The sequence below is a fragment of the Cebidichthys violaceus genome, unplaced genomic scaffold, assembly GCF_023349555.1.
Source record: "Cebidichthys violaceus isolate CVI_PGR_0920_01 unplaced genomic scaffold, fCebVio1.0.p SCAF_9, whole genome shotgun sequence".
Classification (NCBI taxonomy): Eukaryota; Metazoa; Chordata; class Actinopteri; order Perciformes; family Stichaeidae; genus Cebidichthys; species Cebidichthys violaceus.
Window position 1 is genome coordinate 15,838,077 of NW_027176975.1, and position 25,919 is coordinate 15,863,995.

Here is a 25,919-nt window from a genome sequence, read left to right on the forward strand (position 1 = left end):
TTGGGTTACTACTGTTTGTGGGGGTAAAGCGGATATTCTTTTCCCCAAAACGGCTTGTTGAAAGGGCCATCGGAAATGTCCATTTGACCAGCGATGATAATGTACACCAGATCAGTGTTTGAGTGCCCTCTGTAGCAAAGACAGTCTGCTATTACAATTAGTCCAGTCACCAGGCGGAGTAAACACAGCCTATGACCACCTACGGTACAAAAAGGAGTCTTTGGGTTAAGCAGAGCTTGAAATTAAATGACTTGTGTCTGGACATTTTAACATACCACAGTCTTAGCTGCTTAATATGCATACAGAGAGGTTACACTTTGACCTCTTAGCCCACAAAAATAATGAATAATGTATGTTGCATTCTATCCAGTAGGTCCTGAAACATTGTGTGACCACTGTTTCAGGAAACAAAGACAATCAACAGGGAAAAGGACAAAGAAAGCTTCTTTTTTTAAAGAACACATGCAGCAGAGGATGCAAAACGGTGAAAAAAATAAATAAAAAAATCAAGACAATGTCTCAATTCATCAACATCTGTACAGGTGGACAGGTCAAGCCGAGTGTAACACTGACAGTTTCAGGACAGGACTTGTGATAGTGAAGCTGAAGGCTCACAACAAAGGCAGCCTTGTGCCTTTTCCTGCTGCCGCTGGGAGCTGAGCAGCAACAGCGGCTGGGAGAGAAGGGAGTGGAGGATGAAACCAAGTACATGCAGGCTGGGGATGAGGTCCACTGACCACCCACGTGTGTGTGTGTGTGTGTGTGTGTGTGTGTGTGTGTGTGTGTGTGTGTGTGTGTGTGTATATAAACATGTGTAAAGGCTCATTCATGTGCTTGAGCTACATGAATAAAGATAATGTAGATTGAATAAAAATGCATAACTGATTAAAAACAACCCTTGCACAATGTAAAGCCACGTAATAATGTGATTTAACCTTAAAAAAAAAAAAGATTTGTGGAAATATTGAATGTTGGTCATAATGTTGGTTCAGTTTGCTAATTTTAAGTTCAAAGTAGAACATAGAATTCCATAATTGACATTAGGTCGAGGATAATCTAGTTTACTGATTAGGAGTGTACCAGTGACCGTCCCAAAGAGGAAATGACATGGCCAGGCAGATCTGGGGTGGGGGAGGGGGACATGGTGGCGCTAACTTGAGACGTCCAGCTGCTTTAAGAGAAGCTTCAGGTTAGAGGACGACATGCAGGGCTGCAGTGGAGCCAGACAGATGAGGCCTTCCTGGGCTAAACACAGCAGTGTGGGCCGTCACTGGGGGTTAATCACATTAGGACGGCGTGGAGGGAGACAGACTGCCAGGATTATACACTCCCTTCCATCAGACACTTTATCCACTGTTTAATCAACAAGCTTGGAGGGCGTAACAGACACTGTGGAGCGAGTGTGTGTGTGTGTGTGTGTGTGTGTGTGTGTGTGTGTGTGTGTGTGTGTGTGCACAAGCGCCTTATTGTTTGTGCATCTCCAGAGGGGAAGATCACTAACCTGCGCCCTGATGAGAGCCTCAAAGCTGGGCTGGAAGTAGTCGATGCGGCTGTAATAGAACTTGGGCATCTCGTCCAGCAGCTGCTTGTTCTTGGCCTCAAAGTCCTCCCTGACCGGCCGGAGCTCCTCTCTGGCCTGGGGTGTGGAGGGGAGAGAGGAAACAAAAGAACTGCTCAACATTGGTCATTAGCACTTCTAATTTTTACACAACATCCCCTCAATTCACCATGTCAGCTCATGTTGGATTTTACACATTCTTCCACAAAAGCTGGTGCAAAGAGTTAAACAAAGACCTACAAATGGAAACAAGTTCGCTTTAAGTGTTTCAGCAACGGAGCCATCTTTAGTGTCTTTCTTATTGTTCAGAAAGATTTTTGCCTAATTCCCACGAAGAAGCGGCGCAAAAAAAAAAGAAAAAAAGGCTGTAATCACGACCACAGTGAGGAGGAGTGGGTTATGTGGGCAGACTTGGCTGTGAGTGGACTCCAGCACCACTGATCTGTGTGTGTGAATGTATTAGTGGGTAGTCTACTGTAGGCATGGAGTTATGGAATGCACAATGAATATGTGTGAGATGGTGAGAATGTTTATTAAGGGGAAGGGGGGGGTTGCTATATTAAAACTACAACATATTGTTTATCTCCTGCATTATGGTATGGTCTCGTCACAGTAGTTAGTTTTCTTTACACATGCCAGTTGAAATGGCATACAAGTGTTTTGTCAGGATAATTTCTTTAAGTGCACAGGGACTCAAAGGGCAGCGATGTAGGGGCCTCTTCAAGGCTTTGTTCCCCTGACAGTGCTTTTCTCAATGTGTGTGGGTGGCTCGCCATGTGAGGATGTGTTAGAGGCAATAGCATAGGCAGCACTGCAGCGCTATCTGTGAATGTGTGCGCTTCTGTAGTGGCCGTATGGTGTGTGTGTGTGTGTGTGTGTGTGTGTGTGTGTGTGTGTGTGTCTACAATTCTCAATTACGTGCCTGTAGATGTGCAGCAGCGCCTTTTTGAAAAGGCACTACTTGAGAGCTTGGTAGCTTGCGTGGGTGAAGGAGCACACATGTACAGTGTGCATGTGTGCTCAACTATTTTTGTTCATATCCAGTCAGCATTTGTGTCTTTTTTCCCCACTTATTGCACCCTATTCACAATATGTGCAACATGTAAGAGCAGGTGAACTCTGCCCCTCTGCAGATAGAGGGAGCACTGGAGTGGACCGACATGTGCACCAATGCAAAGCTTTAAACTCAACAGTACCTGGTGTAGTTTGACCATAACGGGCCCGGTTTTTTCCTTCTCTTCGTACTTCTCCGCTTTGGATTGCAACCGTTTGTAGTCCTGCAGAGCCTGTTCCCGGCGCTTCACTGCCATGTTGAGGCTGGGGAAGACGCCACTGTACCTGCGACAAACCAGCACACAAGACAACCTTAGACATCTGTGACACAACCAATAGGGCGCTAAACAAAACACACAAGAGTGCATGTGTGCAAGCAAAAAAAAATACCCAGACACTCACATCAGAGTAGTCAAACAGAAAAAAATAAAACAATCCCAGAATTTTCTGAAGTTACTGAAATCATTAAAACAGCTTTTCTTGCTCTATGAAATTTGTAGACATGCATTCTGCATCCTATCTTAATAAAAGTCATTATGAATTTAAACTCCCTCTCCTCAACATCTTATTGTGGAGGTGCTCTTAAACCCCAGAGGACAGTTCTGCATTAAGCTCTCATCTATTATCTAATTACTGTAGTTCAAAATGGCATGAAACAATTCATTTTGTGACAATTATCATATTCCAAATGAAAATATATTCTTCCAACGAGAATCCTGGTCTTCAGCACTAAAAATAGGAAAACACTCATCTGTAACTTAGCAACAGGAGTCTGAGCTTCATCCTGGGACTTGTTGCACTGGTTGTGTGGCTGCAGGAATACTGTATATAGTCAATATCCAACCCAATGATATTCAATAGAAAACAATTAACAAAGCCGGATGATAGCCAACATATAAACTACAAGATTATTGTCTCTTCCCAGCATTATTTGTTAGTAATGCCTCATTCTATAAGTAAAAAAGAAATAATATACAACAAATGTGTCTGTGAATGTGAGGGGAGAAATTACACAGCATCACAGGCCGATATTAAAATCCCAGCAGTCGTTAACAAATTACCACCAAAGCAAACTCAACAAGACGAACATTAAGAAACTAATTCTGAGTCTTTCTAACATGTTCACAAACCAGTGACGGTGTTTTTAAAAAGCAAACCACAAGACTCTTCAAACAGGTGTCTGCTACATGTGAGTCAGTCATAAAACACACTCGTAATGAAGAGTGAGATATAGCTCTTTTGAATGACTCATTTAAAGCATTTTATCAACTGTGTAGGCACACTACTACAATAGTTTATTATGTGAGCCTCTGCTGCCCATAGCGCTATTAGCAACAAAATGTGTGGGCTTCATGATTTACGTTTCTCTCCATGCCAACCCTTGCCCTGCTCTGTACAGCAGATGAGGGAGCCACTGAGAACTCGTGGATTGATTGTGAAATCCTAGATTGCGGCCATGTCTGAATGTGCACCTTACCAGAGGGCGAGGGGGGGGGTATGAGACGTAGAAAGTGAAGCTCAGTCTCAGACAAGCAAGGATTGTTTCCTACAGGAAGTTAAGCAAGGAGTGGTCTCGTAGCGTTTTGAGTGACATCACGGAGCTCAGCCCAGCCCTGCAACCCACGCTCAACCGCTATTTATAAAATACCACTTTGGCCCAGTTTATGGCAGGACTGGATGCCGATCCTCAAGTCTACTATCTGCTCCAGTGTACACATGCTTGAAGTGCCAAGGGATTATGTAACTGCCCTTGAGGCAATGACTGCTCTCCAACACTACTGGTTGATGACAACACAGCAGCAAACCAGCTTTCAGATGACACAAAAGGGCTGATCGCATTCTCACCGGCGCACTTCACCTGACAGGCACGGAGCAATTTCCACATGACACATCATGATGGCAACACTGCCAGCAACTACTATGTTTCAGAAAGAGACTTAAGGGCCACTGAAGGAGGAGGAAGAGCTAGACACAAAGCCAATTGCTTGTTAACCCACTCCTGTCCTATCCATGCTGGATGCGGATGTCTCACTTACATTCAGGGCTCTCCGTGTCCAGACGTTACAGTGACTCAGCTGTGTCAAAGGCTCCCACACAATAATATGCAGCAGCAGCCCTGGTTGACGGTGACTGTGTATTTGTAACGATAGCTACTGGACATTTCCCTCGATGTCCTGATCATAGCTGGACGACTACCGGTCAGCCCGCTAGGTGTGCATCTGCGGTCAGCCCCGTCTGGATGAGGTCTTAGGACCAAGGGCTCACCACTGTACATGTGACAGGTCAGGGTGTGGTGAACAAGCTGGATGGAAATAGCATCTGGACCAGAGAGTTTGTTTATGAGCAGCTAGCCAATCCACAGACAGGCCAGTTTGACCCACCGGCCAAGCCCAAGTCTGGTCTAGACACCCTCAGTCTAGGAGGCTGGCTGATCTCTTGACTATACCAACATCACATAACTTACTACTGCAGAAAACACAAAGCAAACCACTAACAAAATGTGGAAAAGGGAAATCTTTATGTGCAAATTACCACTTCCAAAGTGTCACAACTTCAGATGAAGACTGAGAAATGTCAAGGTTACATCACGCGGCCAGTTTGGTTAAGATATGCTTGCTGTGAATGTAAAATAACTACCACCTTGTCGTGTAAATGGTTTAAGAGCAGCGGGCCATGGGAACCTGTGAGTGAGTGACGTACATGCCAGCAGAACCTCCTTTGTCTCAGAAGGAGAGTTTTATCTGCCGCAACTTGCCTTGTGCTTTGTTGATCAAAACTCAGGCAGCCTGGAAACATGATACACCAGATAAGATGGGGAAAAAAAGATATATCTCATACCTCATAGCAAACACACGTCCTGGGTACCAAATGGAAATTTAATCTGTGCACCGCCCCAAAAAAATATCATCAGCCCCACAGCAAAGGACAATTGGCCTCACAACCTGCACCAGGGACCTTCCTCTGATTGAAGGGGTGAATCATGTGGCTTGTCTAGTCACAGCTCGACCCGGGGCAGAGGTCTCCAAACAGGCTTGACTTCTGTCTCACCCAAAAGACTAACGGAGCAGAAAGGGCTAGGTTAGGAGGCCTGGATAACACAAATGCCTCAATGCCCACGCACTCCTCCCCTCCCCTCACATAAACACAGTGATGTCATCGAGTGACCCTGCTGAGTGGACAAAACTCACATCTGAGCATGAGAGAGAGGAAGAGACACAGAGGGAGAGGTTTGGGGCCTCTTTTTCATTTGTTTAATGTACATTTTACCACACCAAGTACTAAGAATGCCAACATTTCAAATGGAAATAACACATGGACACAAGCACATATCTAAAACACATACACACAAGTACACACACAAGTACACACACAAGTACACACACACACACACACACACACACACACACACACACACACACACACACACACACACACACACACAACCCATTCATCTTCCATTAACATTAACGTTCTCCTTTTCAACTCTTCTCTAATTCTCTTCATGATGACACAAAATCACCAATAGAGTATTTTGAGACTAAGTAAACAATGACAAAATATTCATTAGTGATGGACTAATGGAATCTTAATGGAAGCTTTAAAGTATTGTAGCTTTTGTGTCTCTGTTTTCAATAGAAGACACTTAGTAATAAAACTAATAATTAATAGTGCAGTGTTTTTAAGGAGGAGAAAAAAAAGTTAATATAGAGGCTAGTTTAGCTTGGCTTCAGAACTCACTCACTTCCTCTGCTCCATTTTAGAATCATGTAAATTCCTAACTTTACGGTCTAAAATACCATATTTGTGAGACAGCACCCCCTCCAAAATCTGTGTGTGTGTCCTGAGACAGTTCCCCTCCTCAACCAATCCACGGCTCTGGGCCCAGGAAGCTGGGCCCTTTGCCATATTCTGAGCCTGCCCACACGTCCGCCTTCCGCCCACCAGGAAGAGGAAATTAGAACCATTCCATCCTGTCATTGCTCCGCCACCAGAGCACACAAGGAAGACGGGGCTACACACACAAACACACACACTAACCCAACCTATTTGTTTAACAGGGGAATCTCTTGACATTGGTTATTTAAAAAAAAAAGAAAAAAAAGAACTAACAAGATTCTTGGGTTCAACATAAACCTGCAATAGAAACATATGCACGTGTTCTCATAAGCAGCATATGTATAATCAATCTCCTGGGAGGAGCCAAGAGCAGGAAGCAAAACCTTAACAAGCGCTCCGGAAGAAGGGTGGGATAGTCCAACCACTCCCTTCAGTACCTCTGCTTTGCATGTGTGTGTACTGTGTGTGTGTGTATATGTTTGAAAAAGTGAGGCTTAAGGAATGGAATAGCATTCACCGCCTTCTCAAAAGGGGGCGAATATTGGGAATAAGAACCAAATAAACCTTCTTCCAGACGCACTAGCATCACAGCAGCACTACTCACTCCCTCGTTCATTTTTACAATCCGTACTACAGTTCAGGCCTTCCTGTGGTCCAGCACTACCAGTGTAAAGAGCTGCGTCAACAGTAAAAATGTTACAAGGCACTGGACTGAATCTGCCCAGTGTGTCATATGGATTTACCACCACGGACATTAAGCCACTAAAACTATTACAACTTTACAATACTTTCCTGTGATTTTATAATGCATCTAAATTCACTGTGTGAAAAACTCTATCACCCTGCTCCAAACAAATGTTAAACTTGCTGGCAACAACTACTATTTCACCCTGGTCTGGTATAGAGAGTAATTTAATGTCAACCCTTAAAATATAGGGGAAAAAACCGAGAGCACAAGAAATGAAGACGGACACTTACTTTTTCAGAGGGTCAATAACCGTCTTCTGGATCTGGTTGACCTGTAATAAAAAGAACAATCGTTAACATACGTACAAAGCACCTCTATAGAGACGTTACAAATTGTTATGCATTGTCAAATTAAATTACATCAAAACTTAAGTCGGAACAAAATAGCATCTACATTGCTCGCTCATTAGCTGCAAAGTAATGCCACAAACATCAACAATTGTGTATATTTCAAACAGAGCACTCAAGAAAAAGGGGGGGGGGGGGGCGCTTGCAAAGAAACTTTCGTGACGTTGACTCTTTTATTGTACACAAGCCCCGAGGAGAAAACCCTGAATATTCATTGAGCTTGCGATACAAAAGGATGGAACTGTCAGGGGACGGACATGAAAGCAAAGCCCAACTGATTTCAAATCCTGTGGAGGGTGGGCTGCCTTACAAGATGAAAGTTCTTTGCAAACAAACATTTTAACAATAACAGTTTATATATTTTTCTGCATTCTCCTTCTGGTTGCCAGAACTGACAGGGGAGGGTAAAGGAGGGGAAAGGGGGTGTTAAATGGAAGTAAATGAACATCTCATCATGAGGCCTCCAGCCCCGGCACAAAGTCTCATCGACAGAAGTTGCCGCACAATTAATAAAAAGTTTCCAAGCGTTCATTTACATTGCAGATTCAAAACGACTGTTACTACTGGAGCTCCGCGAATGACACGCTAAGTTAAATCAGGCAATCGAGTCAAGTGAACGCTAAGAACGGTGAAGGAGAATAAAAAGAGCGAGATGTGAAGTGACGGCTGCATGATAACAGTGAGCAGCTCCACTAATCATATGTTCACTCGCTATTGGAAGGACAGTCAATCACACTACAACAAGGAAGCAAGATCGCAGCTGTGCTCTGTAAGAAATGCCCTGACCATCTATGAGAACATGCAGCAACACTCACTGCTTCACACAGGCACATTTCCAAGTACAAAATGGTTGATTGTGGTTTGAGGGGAAAACAGAGAACCAATAACAAATAAGTACATGGGAATTCACATTTTCTTTGTTTTACATATTCACACCATCCCCCCCCCCCCCCCTCCCTCCATTCCCTGACTTGAGCTGCGCCGCTGCTTCTAAGGTGAGAGCATGCAGCGAGGAGGGAGAACAACAGCGGCAGATTTGCTTAAGCATGCTGGTGCCCTCTACCCTCTGCCCCTTCCCACAGTGAGGGGGGGGCAGAGCTATTCCTTGGAGGCCCCGCAGAGCCTGAGGCCGGCGCTCAAGCAGCAGTCTCCATCAGTGAGTCACGGGGCAGAGGCCATCCCGGCACACAGGCCTCCCAAAAATACACACAGATCGCAGAGGAAATCAATATCCCTCCAAACGGAGCATCCTCTGCTGCGCCGCTGCCATCTACACTGGGGCTCAGCTTCGACAGCAGTGTGCCGGCGGGGCTGTGCGCCCTCCTCAGCCCCAGAAATAAAACACACAGACCTGGGCCACTGCTGCCTTCATTATCGCTGCACGTTTTATCTGCTGGCTCTCTCACTTGCGGGCCCCGCGGCGGAACATCTCGACTCAACGCGGAGAAGAGCAAAGGGTGGATGCTTTTGTGTCTGTGTTGCAGGAGCGATAGGGTTTGCTGCTGGTGCCGTCAGAATCAACAGTCGGCTTGAAGGGAGAAGCTCGAGTAGCGTTGAGCCGTGCTGGATTTTAAACACCTAGCAAACCTGGGGTGATATTCACACATAGCAGGCCGACCAAAAAAAGTTCTCACAATCACTATTTAGCCTTCAGCTCACTTTCAGCCACACAGCCCTTCCCCTAAACCCAGAACGGAACGTTGTGTTAAGGAAAGGATTTTTATTTAGTAAGACTGAAAGAAGTGCAGAGAAAATCAGGTGTGACCTAGCTGTCAAACATCTACTCCGGATTAAAGCGTGTTGAAAAAAAAACAACAACATACAACCACGTCAATAACGTTGGAGACTATTGTCCTCCACCAGTGAAAAACTGTGCTGGAATCAAAGTGCCGAGCTGAATAAATGTCAAACACGTCCCAGCCAAACAAGAACACTACACAGCATGGAGCCAAAACTATACACTGTAAAGACACGCTAGGCCTTTTGCTACTAGAGACTGCTTAAAATGTTAAAATACAAATCACATAAGATGAGTGAGAGACTTGATGATGGCAGATATAAAGGTTACAGTTTTAGACTTTGATGTTGAAAGAGTCCATCTTCAAACTTTGGTCTGCAAATTATGTACCAAACATCCTTTATCCAATGATAGTCAAGTGTGTGTGGCAACACTGGTGAAACATTTTCTCCAGTTCCAAATTCTAGAAAAAAAAATTTGATATAGTATGAAAATCTGAAGAATGTAAAAGTTGCTCTATACTGAAAACAGTGAAACTGACAGGATTGCTCTCCTGGGCGCTCAACCAAGCCAAGTCCTGGAACGTACGCACCCCGGGTCACAAACCCACACGCTCCATCCAACCCACATTCTACTTTGTCTAGTCACTCAAAATGGCTCCTGTAAAATTTGATGAGCTGTGAGTAAAGCCATGTCTGAAAGCCTGCTATGTTATAGCTGGAGAAGAAAGGAAAGACACTAAAAGTGACAGCACTGCTACAGCGTAGTTGTTTATAATCCACTTAACACGTTGTGCAGATTATATATTCAGTACAAAAAAATGACGCTTTCTTTGTCACATTTAAGTCGCATTTTTATAAAAGTAGAAAGTACATTACCCCTAAAATAGAAATCTAGTATTGCACTTACTAACTCATAACTTTAATTTTGAAATATGTTTTCAATCTAAGTAGTGTAAGTTATAACAATGAGACATTTCTGTGTTCACTGCTTCACTCACATATCTTAGGTTTAGATTTTCTATGGAAATTGACTCCAGTTCATGAAAGTTCACGAAAAAAAAAAAAGTCCCGTTCACTCCAAATCCAAACGGTGTGCTTTTCCAGAGATACCACTTTGAGAATTTGACCATGGAATACAAATAATTACCCATGTATTCATTTTCTCCACCATGTTATTATCATTGTTGTGTAGTTATTAAATCATTCTGATACACAACTAAATGTGAAAATAAAGGGGATTTGTTTAAGGCAACAAATGTATAAAAAAAAAAAAAAGCCCAAAACACCGAACAGCAGGTCAATGAGTCAAAAAAACACAGATGGAAAAAAAAGTCACTCTGTATACGCCTTAGTGTGATCTCCTGTATTTTTCTCCTCTTTAAAAAAGTCTACCCTTCACAGTGTAGCGCCTTGAGGACGCACACATGCGGTGCCACTATGATTCACTTCACAACTACCTGTGGCGATGATTCTAATCACAAAACCTGACGTGCACCTGGCAAATAATCTGAAGAGGCCTGATAGCCAAAGAAGAAATCTTCACAAAGTACAGTGTGAGACGGTGAGCTCTGGAAAAGAAATGTCTGCTTGTGAGCGGTTGCCCCTTAGGACAGAACATGCAAGAGTGAAAGCAAACAAAGATTACAGGAAACACACTGCAAATTAAAAAAATACTCTGAATACCAAAACACAAACAAGTGCAGTAAGAGGAAAAACATAAGTGAAGGAAGTTATGGACCATATTCTAGCCACACTGGCAGTCTCATCTAGTTCTACCAACAAAAATGTGATTTGAAAGGTTTATATAAAAAGTGTTGTAAGTATTATAAATTCAAGCTGATAACAGTTGCTCTTCTCCATAAAGAAGGAAAAAAGCCAAAGGTTTGTTTCAATAAGTAATACTTGTTCACTATGCATGCCATGCATAGGAGGTACTCCTCTACTTCTATAGATTTTGTGGTAGATTTTGTGGTACAAACAGTATTTTCCTGCCTTTCCATTGTATGAGTTATTTTAGACACCAGTGAGTCACAAGTGCATCAATCTTCACAGCTGATAACCAGTAGCTGGAGCTTATAGAGGATGATGCCACAGATGCTTTTCAAAAAACAGCAGAAGGAAAGGCATACGGATAGTTTTTAGTCCACAGGCTGCACAATATTGACAAATATGAAAACATGCATTTTCAACAAAAACCCTGTCTAGTTTCCTACTTTGTATGTCTGAGGAAAGACATTTCCCCCGATACTATTCTAATGGTATCTGTGCCAATGGCAAGTGCCAAGGAAACAAAGCAGAGAAAGACAGAAAAAAAAAAGAGTGAGATAACACACTAAAAATGAAAAAGAGTGAGAGAAGTGTGTGGGAACGGGTCTGACCTTCTCCTGGTTGAAGGAGTCCATCCTTCTCATGGCCGTATCTAAAGAGGTCATGGACTCCAGGAAGGCCTGGTCCTGCTCACACAGCGGGTTACTCAGCAGGTCTGCAGAGATCTTCACGGCTGCTTTGGACATGGCTGAGAGACACACACACACACATTACATTACATTACGGTCATTTAGCAGACACTTTTATCCAAAGCGACTTACAATTCAGTATCTATCTACACACCGTAGACGCAGCTACGGGAGCAATTTTGGGGTTAAGTGTCTTGCTCAAGGACACATTGACATGAGACTAGTAGAGCAGGAGCCGGGGATCGAACCACCGACCCTCTGCTCTCCACTTAGTCTCTCTCTCTCTCTCTCTCTCTCTCACACTCACACTCACACACACACACACACACACTCACACTCACACTCACACACACACACACACACACACACACACACACACACACACACACACACACACAGTTACTGAAGATGTCCTAATCTACACATTCTAATCCAATTCAACACCAGATTATTTGCATTTTTCTTAAACATTTTTTGTGGATTACCCTAACTGTTTCATCCATGTATGTGTTTGTTTGTGGTAGGGTCTTTAAAAGTGAGCTTTTGGGAAAAGAACTAAGCAGCAAAGTGGCACAGTGCTCTTTGCAATGTCTCTATACTGACAGCACCGATTACTGTTAATCTACACACATGCCACGCTGTTTAGACACAGAGCACAGATCAGATTATGGCTTCACAGTCAGAATAAATGAGCTTCACTGAGGAGATACAAGCTGACAGGAAAGGCTGTGGTGAAAATGGGCTTCGTGGAGATCTGGAACAGTCATTGGTCTCTTTTCACACTCCCTCAGGATTCTCTCAAGACCAATTTTCAACCAATCAATTATCGTTGTGTGCCGCTTCTGCATCTTTCTACCATTTGACAGGTAACAAATTGCTTGATTTGGCCTCGTCTTATATGACAGAGAGACATGTTTATTATAGGGTCATGAAAGGCAAAAGGTGACCCGAGGGTAGTGATTTAATTATTTGTGTTAGTAAGGTGCAAATAAGTAAAGCTCAAGTCTCTCTTGTAATCACCTGGGACTGAAACCACATGAACACTTCCTCAGTATGCAGAGCACAGTTATCCCCGCCACTTTCTGCGCCTGCTGTTACTTTGTCTAATTGAAATTGTAAACCGGAGCAAGCCTTAAAAAGATATTATTGTCCGTCACCGGCTAATTGGAAGCGTGTTCAATAGAGTTCAGCAAATCACCACCCTTGACTTGATGAATACCGGTTGATATAGAAAGTAAGTGTATTAAATGCAGTGCTGACATGCAGAGTAGGTCCAGTTCTTTGTTTGGTAGCAGTTGTTGGAGACGGGACCTGTGCAACAGATGGAATCCATTAACGATAATGAGGGCCTGACAGCTACGACACTTTGATGATGCCGACATCCATATTCTAGAGCACAAAGGAGAGGAAATTAAGAAGTCTCTCACTCCTCCATCCGTCCCCGATCCTCCACCCCCACAACTGACTACTTACCACAGGCCATGTCTATTGCCGCTTCCAAAAGTACACAACTCCATAACCAACAAATAAGCAAATAAAAAGTAGAGTAAACATGGTTTCTGTGGCCGACAATTGCTTGAATAAATGAGGGCAGAGATGGTAGACGAATGGAGCCCTACACTCATATAAACCCAAAACACACACTCTGATCGCCTGGAAAAACCTATAAAAGATTAAGGCGCAGGCCCGCACTGTGTCGTCTCATTTGTCGAGTCGTTCAGAGAACTGCTGCACAACCAAAAAAAACAACAAGACAACCAAAGAGTCTTTCTAGCCCTGAAAAACCTGCCAAGCAACATGAAGTATGTTGGTGAACAAGTGGAGATCAATGGCACACCAGGCGGTAACACACACACACACACACACACACACACACACACACACACACACACACACACACACACACACACACACGTTAGTCGTAGAACACACCTAAATCAGCCTCAGTGCTTTTCTTCATGTCCTTGTGAAGCTTTTTCGTCTGATCCTCCAGCCTGTGAGACAAGAAGGAGGATGATGATCAGCCAGCTTCTGGTCAGGTAACACAGTAAAGCAACACTGACAACAAAGGGGAACATGAGCAAACAATAGCATTAAACAGAGACAGAAGAGGAAACAATACCTAACGTGACAAAACGCGGTACACTGTCTCCACATTTCATATCACGAATCATAATCAGATCTATATATTTTTCATCCATTCAAGACGTGTTGACAAGAACACATCCAAACCAAAAACCTAGAAAAGAAAATTAGTATATAAAAAAAAAAGGTGGTTCAAGAAGGAATTACACATTTCATTGATTCCACATAAAATGCTATTATAACATCCGTTAACTAATTAATAATTCAGGGAATCCTTCTTGTTACTGTCAACTACGTTTCCTCTGAAAAGCATTAATGTCTTCAATCATTCCACTGCTCATATTCCATTGATGGGTGTTAAAAATGGCAATTACCAGACTATGGAGGCTGAAAACACACGCCATTCATTACATCAATTAAGGCAAACGAGGGGTTTAGAATCTCCCCTGAGACTGCTGTCATATCATTTCTCCTGTTTGATGAAAAAGGGAATGTGGTGGTTTCAATTCCGTCTTTGCTTTGAGATATTATACTAACAGGGAAGACAATAGCTGTGTAATCCCAAAGGATTTCTGGTGGGGGCACTATGGCCACTGGCCATAAGATTTAGGACACTGGTAACCCACAACTGGCAGTCTGGTGTCTCCAAATACAGGGTTTAGGCTGTTTTTTTTTTTAATTGTTCAACAGCTGGGAAATAAACAAATAGTGGGTTATTGCAGTATAAGCACATGTGCATGAACCAAACATAAATGTGATTGGTTCTCTGTTGCCTCAACACTGACAATTAAAACTGTTAAACCTCAGGAGTCTGGCTTCAAAGGAATAATGCACCATAAAGTATTATTATTATTATTAATGTATCAATGAAGCTTTTAATATGTTCATAGAACACACAATGGCACGGCTCCATTTCATAACACAAAACACAAATGACAGGACAGATAAGGAAATATTCAACTCCAAATAGAGCAACATACTGTGATATTTTCAAATTAAACCAAACAGCTTGTGCAACATGATCCAAAGAGATTTTAAGCCATATAACTTCTTAGTTAAATATATTTTAGTCACAAAATAGCATGTGGGGTTCTAGGCAACTGTCAACAACAGCAGTAGAAACATTTAATGGTATTAGCCATGTCAGATTGCATTTGTAATAGGTTTGATTTCAGACTCATCTGTAACTGCAATGTAATTTATTCATGCATTTGTTGTACAACAAAGGGCCAGTAAACTGCGAGGATGTCGGGTCTAAGGGTAACTAAAAATCAGTAATCAGTCCCCATCATAACTTGTCCTCTGCATGCTTTTGTCTGTCTTGACGCGCTTCAGGATTCTGCACTGAATCGCCACAGACCAGATGGAGGTTGTTCCAAAAATGTCATTTGCAGTAAATGATGTAACTTCATCGCTTATTGTTCACACAACACGAAAAAAAAGCACTCTGTCAGAACAATCTCCACAGTAACTTCTTGTATTTCTGTCACCAATTAGATGTAACTGGGTCTCATGAGCCATATCAGCCCTCTTCTAAAGCAATCACAACGTATTAGTACATTACGGATATTAAGAAATAGACAGTTCTAAATGCAGCAAATGCATACTCAAATACTTAAATGAGTCCACGTAGGCCTGGACAATGAATGTGCTGTGAAAAATATGATTTTAGAAAGAATTTAAAAGGTCACTTATATTACAATGTGTTTACATGGACATGAGTAACCTGTACATCCATGTTAAATAGGCTACTAGTAATCTGATTACTCATTTCTGCATGCTATTTGTGCTGACTGACAAAAACAAACTGGCAACAAGAGAGCCAATAATGATCATTATTGTTACATTATTCTTGTCCATGTAAATGCACCTTTAACATCTGGAAATGCTGATATATGGTCAGTGTTCAATCATTTTCGTCTTTGCGATGCCAGCAAGTAGAATCAGTTGAGAAATGTTGAATGCAACTATGTATGCCAGTGGAGTCAATTGAGGGCATCGTGCGAAACAAACTAAAACTAAAATAAATAGTCTTGAAAATTGGCTGACACAGTTAACACTTGAGAGTAATGAAAGGAGGAAAATATGGAAAGAGGAAAATAACAGTCTAACCCTGCCAATCACGGAGATGGGGTTGCAGGATGGTGGGTGAAAAGCATCTCGCTATGTAAACAAACTAGCATGCACCGAGTCCAATGCCTGTACACTCACGATGTGTTGTTGTAGTGCTCGTTTGTGAAACCCTTGTTCCAGATAGTACCTCCTACTTTAAAAATGTGTGGCACAATGCGGTTGCATCTCCCCTACTCTGTCAGCACTGACAGTAGGAGAGCCATGCTGGATGAGTGCCAGGTGAGCCTGGAGTCTCTTTCCAAAAAGGTGCTAATAGAGCGGCCGAGTGGAACAGCTGCTGCTCCTTGCTCCGGTACCCCAACGCTGGGCCTGTGTGGCCACAATCATTTAGACACTTTTTCCACGCAAAAGTTGTGCTCTATATAAAAAACAAACTAGACAGGAAGATGTGCGCACCTGTACGGACATGCTGAATGTGCTCCGGTTGCAGACAGCGCTGATGAAATATTGAGAGGGATTCGATAGTTTCGTAAGTTTATATCTTTTACAAATGAAAGGTGCCGATGAAATAGTTACGCCTCACTAGCAAAAAGCACAAGTAACATTGCTGGTTTGAATATTTATGATAAAGGGGATGTATAAGATGTATAAGTGAAATTAAATGTGTGAGAGGAATCAATCTACATACGATGACTCCTCTCAATCGGACTCACATCTTTTGTGCATATGCAGCGGTTTAAAATGAGACCATAGGTCAGGCAATGCAGTTGAGCCAATTAAATAGCCAATAGATCAGAGGATATTTGCTAATTGCAGATAAAATATATCAGTGTATTCAGTGTATTTGATAAAATCCCTAAAAAAAAAATTATGCTGGTACATAGTTTGTCATCGAGAGAGCATTTCAAACTATGGTGTCTAGCTCACTAAACATTGGGTTCAAACTATTTAAAACAAATTTAAGGGTTTTCAATCAAAAGGTGTTTATGTATAATATACCTTTGAGTAAAAAAAAAAAAAAGCCTAATAGTATAATAATAATAATAATAATAATAATAATAATAATAACACTTCTATAACTCTCAAATAGTGATATCAAAATTGGCCTCAAAAACCCTGTAGCGGTCAGACTATAGTCAAGCTCAGAGAAGCGTGCTGCTGTGCACATGGCAAGTAACCTTATTTTAGATTCAATATCATTAATCCAACAAGATCCCAAGTCAAACTACACCAAAATCTTTTGTCAGTCAAATGGAAATCAGAAACAGGATCCGTGGTTTAGTCTACCAAGTATATTTAGGCCACAGACACACCACAGTGTGTTGATATGGATCTCTAGGGTGGAGAACCTAAAAGTCTGTACAGGCCTGCTGCTCTGACTCATCTATAAGGTCTATTGGCACCACACCTTCCTGATAATGGGCCCTCCTACTCAACCAAACCTGAGATGCAAATGGTGTTCCCACTCATTCTGCAGGGCCCTCAGGGAGTTTCTGTAACCTCAGTAAGAGAAGATGTACTGCGCTCTCAGGTCTTGGGTGCTTAAGTTCTCTGAATTGCATTTTTAGTTTAGGCTTTTTAGTCACTTGTCAAATGCCTTCAGAATGTCTACATCCATAAATTAATTAAATACTTGGACTTTGGAGCCTATTTCTGAATTTCTGAACACTAATGGTGCATTCACAGGTACTTTCATGGGTTATAACCTTAACTCTAGCTTTAATCTAAATGTATCAGTGGTCGAGGGAAACATCTAATGCAAAGGAAGCTCTCCTTCTTTCAGACACCATTGTAGCTCAAATGTGGGTCCCTTCACAGTTCAATGTTGAGAAAAAAAAAAAAAAAAAAAAGAAGTGCCCAAACGCAGCAGGGATGGGCAAACTGTGTGTGACAAAGAAACTGTGTGTACAATGAGGAGCATGTTAGTTTGAGTTTCTCATAGTGCTTTGTAAACATGTAAAGCCAAAATACTTACATGTCAAATTATAAATAATTGTATAATATGCAACAACTATCTAAATTGGGATAACGCGTGCAAGCATTTCTGAAAAGATTTTTTTTACAGTGTGTCTGGTACATATTTCTTACGTCATATTTCTCTGACTAGGGAATGAACGATAATGAATACATATTTTAAGATAAATAATAACACCTTTTCACATGTTAAGTTATTACTTTTGTTTCATTTTATTTATAAATAACAGATTTTTTTTAAGTTGTGTTAACATGCTTATTAAAAACAATTTTTCATGTTGGCACAAGGAGACCTCTGAACAATAACTTGGTTTTAGAATTTTACTTCCAGAAAAACTAAATGTGTTCACAGACATAGTGCAGGAGAAACGACCTTTCAGCAAACTGAAAGCACTAAAAGACCACAATGTTACACACATGCACGCACTGGACCTCTAGCACACAACACACAAAGTAGGCTTTGAGTTCATTATAATCCTATAATCACACATCTTTGATCGTCTACCTTAATATAGACTTCGGTTCAAAATGCAGACTTACTTTTGGAGCTTGTCATATTCTCGCTCGAAGTCTCTTTCAACCTAAAGAAGAACACAATTCATGTAAAGATTCTGTGACTTAAAATGTGTGTCAACTGGATTATCCCATGGTATGAGCACACAACACTTGTATACATACATCATACAGAGTCTGAGGAACTACATGTCACAGGAATCAAATCAAAAAAAAACTTGGGGACAAAATTTCTACATTTTCGCATCATCTGAAATGAAGAATAAAGAAGTTTAGGTAAATTAGACTGATAACCAATTAAGAAGTGACACCATGGTTTGAGATGTAACACATACTAGCAGCAACCAGTGCTTGTTCTTAGTCTAAAGCCTAGGCCTGCTTTTAAACCATGTTTTACGTTTGTACTTTCTGTTTTTGCGCATTTTAATGTAAATTATTGGCCCCTTATATGGTCACATTGACCTTTTTTGTTTGTAATTCTGCTCATGTTAAGCACTTTGTGACTAATGTCTGTGAAAAGTACTTTATAAATAAATTGTACTTACTTACTTAAATTATGTACATGAGTTGTTGGAGTCTCAAGGCTTGCGTTAGCACTCAACCATGGCTCAATAGTCCCTCTACCCTCTACCTTTAGACCAATAGTTCCTAGGCCATGTACAAAAGAGGTTGCAGGGGTTGAAGTGGAGGAAACATGCTGAGTGCATCAAGTTCCCAGGGTCAACAAGGGCTAAGACAGTTTGTCAAACCATGTCTCTAAAACATGCCGAGCAGGTTACAGAGGCAGCTTCCTGTCTGGTGGTTCTGTGGGCTCCTGGATGTAAACACAGTGGCTCAAACAACGAGGAGGGCAGTTGTCACTTTGTCACCAGCGGGTCGTCTGACTGGGCTGCCTCTAACCCACTCCCTGGGTTTTGCCTCGGATGGAACAGGAAGCTGGAAACCCAGTCTGACAGGGCCTGCCGGGCCACAGACCCATTACAGTGGAAGTGGTTTTCTCCAGAGATCACCCACTGACTGTCACTTCAAGGTAACCACCTCTGCCCCCTTTGCATGGGTCAGTAATCACTCTTTCGGGTGAGGCCCTCTGATGACATTATATAAACTACTATTCATGTTGTATACACCGTTTGTGAAACAACTACAGCCAAACCTTCACAAAAACATGGCCTGTTTTATTTTTGTTATTTTTACAAATAATGCCTTAAAAGGAAGTTTAGATTTATTAATCTAAATAGACTTGGTTAAATTTCATGCACTAAACATTTTTGATTGAGTGAATTGAGTGAACTTTTGTTCTGACTTACGGTTTTAGAGACAATCTGCTTCTTTGGTTGTCCAATCTTGAAGGGAATCCTGAAATAACACAAAAGCAAATGACAGGTGACAGACATAAGCAACTGGAAAACAACTCCCTAAAAAGGTGGAATTACTGCTTAAGATTGTCATCCGTTGCATGACGGGTGACAAGAGGCTGGCACAGGTCAGAAGGTGAACAGGCGCATCTTTCAGATCCCTGACACCAACAATCTGAAGCCGTTAACTCCTGCTTCTCAAAGCCATGTACTGTATATTAACCACATGTCATCACCGAACACATCTGGCTCCCATTGCAGGCGGATATCACTAAACAGAAGTGGTTGTCCCTCTTTACTGCATGACCCCGGCTCGGCAATCAAACACAGATGCACACGCCTAGGAAGCCGAGACACCCTGATGTATTGGGACTCAAAGAGAACAGCCAGGACAATGACTTTTGAGACCATTGCTACAAATGAACCCAAAAACAAAACATGTCTCTGGGTTTAGTGTAACTGCAGTGGTTGCACCTCATTTTGAGAATGAAACACAAACTTTTCTTCACTCTTGAAAGACACACACCGACAATAGTTTTGGTAAAAGAAAAAGAAGCCTGTGCCTCCTTAGTTAAAACACAATCTTTTATCCACATTTCAAAACCCTTGCCGTTGCCATAATAAGTTGTTGCCGAGCATCAGACTGCTTTGGGAAAGCATAAGACGAGAAAAAAAAAAGTGCCTTGCCAATGTGCTGGGCTGTAGGTTGCCATTGATGTGGCACTAATAGCCTGAAATCTAAGCTATATGATGGACAGTTACTGCTGACAGGCAGGGTGAGGCAGCAGCTGCGTCAAAAGAAAGGTGTGTAGACTAATGAGATGGAAAAGAGAGGGTGTGATGTCGGGCCTCGTTGTGCAACCAGGGAATGCTACTGATGTGTGGGGAAGATCCTTTTGATGACAGCTCAATCACAAAACTCAACATGGTCAAATAACACAAGGATTAATCTAGTAAAGAAAGAAAAAACAGGTTTCACAAGTGGCAGAGGTATCAAGATTTCTTTTGATTAGCTGGCTCTGTGTTGGTGCTGTGCTTCAGTTTGTGTCAAGCACCAGCTGTCCTGACCTTATCAGGATTTCAACAAATCCTTTATTTATTTGAATCTTTACCGATTACTAATGCCTGAAAATATTTTGGCTCAGGAGAGAAGTTTCACCCACTGTGTCATCACTTGGGTGAGCCACCACGGAAAATAACCACATAAATTACTCACCACCATCTTTAGGTGACTCACCTTTCGGCTACCTGATCACTACACTATTAACGTCACAGAACGTACGCAAGTAACCGGCTTTGAAATGGTATGAATCCCCAAAATACAACAGCAGCATAATTAACTTAATTAACTAATTGTAAACTGGAGATCAGTGCTCTGTCAAAGCTACGATAAGGAGAACCAGCCTCACACAGACTACTACTCTCTTATGGAAGATCCGTTTTTAATTTGACTCTGAAAAAAATTATTTCAGCCTGGTCAGACATGTACCAAACATTAGCAAAAAGTTGCCTCCCTAAACACTAGTTTATTGTGATATGTACATGTTTCATGAACCTGTTATCCAGTGTTGTAAGCACCTACTTTTGGTCACAACTGTTCCTCTTGCTAATGCAGCATGCCTTTGTTTGGCCCTCATGATTTTTGATACCAGAAACTACAACTGCACAGAGTTACACTAGTGACTCACATATACATCAATAGGTTTTATACTAATCGGTACTGTATGCATCTCGCTACTGTAACAAACTGCAAAACACTTATTCCTCTGAGGGAAATAAAAGGCGTCTTACTAATAATATTTGTGATTGTTTTAATTAGTGCGTCTGTGTGTGTGATGATTGCTTTGTGTGACTGAATTGTCTTATTATGATGTTGTATATGAAATTTGTCTCAGGTCTATTTTGAAAAAGAGAAGTTGATCTCAATGACACTTCCTGAATAAATAAAGCTTAATTAACCAATACGTGCACTAGCAGTGCGTGTCCGTTTTGAAAACAAACTATTTATAACTGAAATTTCAGGGAACATAACACGACTCATACGTAAGAAGAGGACACAGCCAATGTGGTTGTATTAAAAGAAAACAACTTGACAAATATACTGTCACTTTGGTGTTCAAAGGGATTTCGCAATTTTGCATTAGTTTATTTTTTTCAGGTTGGAGAGTCGGTTTTCTACCAACATTGCACAACGTTTGGCAACAGCTTTCGATGTTTGCTTGCATTTGGTGGGTGTGTCATGACATCATGACATCCACAGCAACAAAAAAAAACAATGGTAGAGTTAAGTATAAACATTACAGTGAAACATATTTAAATGTTAGCTTTCAATGTTCTCTTTTGCCATGTTTTGGCACCATGACGGGATTAATTTAATTTCTCGATGACATCAAGAGTCCAAGTGTAACTGTACGATGATGGATTTTCCCTTTAAACGTATCAAAGGATATATTTGCTATATTTGGGGCGAAAAAAAAACTGGAGGGTCCTTAATGTTACAGATTCAGAGTGTATCCACTTCTACAAAGAGCCAAAGGAAAGTGGTCACTCTCTTCAACTGCTCATGAGAACTGGCAAACACACAGAGTGAAGTGTGCTTCGAGAGGGAGAGGGAACATGTAGCGGGCGACCGGAGGGAGAAAATGAGGGAGGATGGCAGTCACTGTGAGAATAATTTCTAATGTTTCTTCACACAGCGATCGTTCTGTAGGGGCTGTCACATTTAGAAACACTGGTAAGTTAGGTCCTGTGAACCCAGAACTTAGCGTCTGACATGGCAGAGGCCTGACCGCAAGGCAGCTGAAGACAGAAAACGTATGTGTTACAACAGCTCAAGTCCAAATTATTCTGAAAGAAATCTAAGCCTAGTGATGGCAGGCGTGGGCAGTTTAATATTACTTTGATATTTAGTGTTAAATACTAACTAACTAAAAAATAAAAAATCTAAAGTAATAATTAGTATTTCTACACATACAGTATACATATATAGTACATATGAAGCAATAACTTAAGGGACACAAATAGGATAGTTTTAGGAACTAGGACTGTGGAGCATCTCAGTGACAAGTTATTGGTCATATTTGGTCATTGTCCATTTTCAGGCAAAGACGCAGTAAAAAAAAGTGCTCTGTTACACACTTGCCGTCATCATCAGTAAGATGGTCAACTTGCATTGACGGAGCTATCTGATCTTTGCTGTAATAGGCTACACATCACTGCCATCAAGCAAGCACGTAGGCAAGAACAAAGACGCGACAGTCTTCTCTATCCGGGACGCATTATGCATCAACTGGAAGAACCAATGGCTTTTCACTAAAACTGCAAGTGTGTACGCCATTAGAGGGGTAGTGCATCATTCAACTATGGATATTCCACGGAGCACAGAGGGCTAGTTGAAGATGTTGGGAAGTGGAATTGTTCCGACGATGACCCCGAAGTCAAACCTCTCACGTCATAGAGGCAAGTTTGCAGGCCCTACTGGAATGCATCAGTCAGCAGAGCCCATAAAGGACTCTTTTCACTGGTCCAACATCCCACTCTTGACCTTGTGTTTGGCGGTGCGTGCTGGTGGAAGCGTCGCTCGCCAGCGATTAACTGTCCGACTGAAATGTGTGACGACATTTTGCTTCCTTGATTATTGTTTTCCCTGAAAATGACACTAAGAATATGTAACATATTATGAAGGGAGTTAGTGTACATACACATAACAGTACTGAAAGAGTTTGTTGGTGGCCTAATATGTGTTCGGTTCTCCGCATTTCATCTTGAACTGCAGTCATGAATTGTGAGGAACAAACTCTTTTTAAACTCGTAAACAGCAACACACAACCGAGGACGTGTACGACAAAGCTTCCCATACTTATATTCCCATGCAAATCAATTAGAGATATAGCTGAATTGAGAGCAATGCAATGAAATTCAAAACATGTTGTCAAAAGAACAAGACAGAATTCAATCATTACGGATGTTATTGGGTTGCAAACTTCCCAGAAACTGTAGAAGAGAAACATTCCAGCCTCATTGCTTTCATAGTCCAAAAGCCTAAAACGTAAGGATGGGTCAAATGCGTTCTTTGTTTTTGTCTCAAGTTTTTGTCAAACAACCAAAAGGGTCAGACTTATAAAAACGTGTTTGTCAATGTTGAGAAATCAATTTAAACTTACAGCCACAAAACAAAGGCTTACAAAATAAAATATATATATACTGTTATACAATATACACTGTATATGGTTGACCCCCCCCCCCCTATATTTTCCTGTAAACAAGACATGAACGCAGTAACCCTACAGATGCAGACTATAGCTATTTCTACACAGAACATGGACACATGATAAATAAACTCTCAGACACCCTTGAGTGAACTTTTACTCGAAAGAAAAGGTTTTGGGGAGATTTTATACTCGTCCTTGCAGAGAACTTGGCTTGGGTCAGAAACTAGTGCTGATGAGGGCCTGTAAGGCCAATTCAAAATTGTGTATCATATAGAGATGTTATTGAAAAAGCTTATCTTATACTTAAACTTATTTGAGTCAAGAGTCAAGAATCAGAAATGCACATAACATATTCTGTTGTAGAAGAATGCTGTTTCTTGTTGTCATTTGGCTGAAGATGAAAGCACAGCCTTGTTTGCTGTTGTTTACTTTCTGGTGGACGTCACCAGCTGGACGGAAGAGCTCTGATGACAAGACTTTCAGATTCAGCTATTATCTGTGTAGAGAATCCATTCAGACTATGTCATAAAACCAACTGTTCACACCACCTCTCTTCATTTACTGAACTTAGTCCCACAATCATCTGTGGCGCCATAGAAAATTACAAAGCACTACAAAGCCTAAAAACATCCACATTTTCAAAAGGGATGCAATTTGTTTATATAATACTATAAAAATGAAATTGTAATCACTTTCTTCTTCCTTGCTGATTAGGGTTATTTTCATTATTGATGAATCTGTCATTTTTTTCAAAAAAGTTGACATCTCAAAATGTATTACTTTGGCACACACCAAAACCAAAATATATTAATTTCACAATCACATAAGACAATAAATTGCATCCAGTCGATAACTTCAGACTTGTAGATTAGTAGCCGAAACTTAAGACTGTATTGTGTGTACACAAAGGAACAAAAACTAACAAAAAAACTCTGTTGACCGTTTGTCATCATGTCAAACATGCTAACGTTAGCTTGTAGGAGACTGTCAACAATGATCAGAACCCTTTAAATGGCTTCAGTGTTGACCCTGTTGACCTAACAATCGATGCTAGCTAGCTACATTTAGTATACAAGTAATACTAAATAAACAAGCAGCTAAAACTCTAGATAGGAGTGTTAGTCTACCCTATTTGCTACGTTAACTTAATGTTACAGCAAACAAACTAGCCCTAACTTACCGTACAAGTTAGCTAAACAACGTTACGTTAACTCTTTGCAACAACTTACGTTACCACTTTGCTAGCAACTGTTTAACAAGACACTGATATCTGTCTATGACCCGTCTCATCGTCTCTCGGTGAGCTTATATTTAGTGAGTTTAACAAGCTAGCGCTAACTCCTGTTCAACTGTAATAATAATAATGTGATAATGTGTAACGTTAGAGCTACCAGGAAATAGCCGGAGCCCGGTGACAAACCAACTGTCCTTGTTCATTATTAATAGACTATACTTAAGTTATACTTTCAATACAACACGCCAAATTAATTATGTAGACAATACATACCAGCTCATTGTGACTGAACTTCTATTCCGGTTTCATTGGATAGTTTTATTATCTTCCAAGGACCTCATCCCTTCTACCAGTCAACAGTCGAGCTTTAAACAGGAAGTCCGGAGATTAGCCGCTTGTGTTTCCTCTAAGGAGGTTTTTGTCAGAAAGCGAAATAAAAATACAACAGACGTTATGATGTGTTCATATAATAATAACAGACCTCTCTTGTTCACGTGCTATTGAAAAATGTGTGTTTAAAATGCAGAAATATTCGTGTGCGCGCGCGTGTGTGTGTGTGTGTGTGTGTGTGTTTTGGGTATACGCGTTGGCGTGCGTGTGTTTGTGTGCACGTACAGATATCCAAGTAAACTGAAGGCAAGTGATATTTTTCTTTATTCAAGTACTTACATAGAAATAACAAAACAATTGCATTACAACAAACTGAAGTGCCAAGTAAACAGGGGAGCACATCTC

At 41.3% G+C, this 25,919-nt stretch overlaps 1 protein-coding gene across 1 annotated transcript in view; it reads right to left on the reverse strand.

Moving 5' to 3' along the window:
• Positions 1–25,626, reverse strand: part of bin3 (bridging integrator 3) — a 28,029-nt gene extending 2,403 nt beyond the window's left edge. Inside the window, exons 1-8 of the mRNA XM_068702883.1 lie at positions 25,458–25,626; positions 19,692–19,740; positions 18,412–18,452; positions 13,672–13,733; positions 11,662–11,798; positions 7,427–7,467; positions 2,755–2,896; positions 1,502–1,636 (exon numbers count right to left, since the gene is read on the reverse strand). Coding sequence (XP_068558984.1) covers positions 1,502–1,636; positions 2,755–2,896; positions 7,427–7,467; positions 11,662–11,798; positions 13,672–13,733; positions 18,412–18,452; positions 19,692–19,740; positions 25,458–25,465 — 615 coding nt within the window. The 5' untranslated portion in view covers positions 25,466–25,626. The remainder of the gene's footprint in view (positions 1–1,501; positions 1,637–2,754; positions 2,897–7,426; positions 7,468–11,661; positions 11,799–13,671; positions 13,734–18,411; positions 18,453–19,691; positions 19,741–25,457) is intronic.
• Positions 25,627–25,919: the final 293 nt, after the last annotated feature.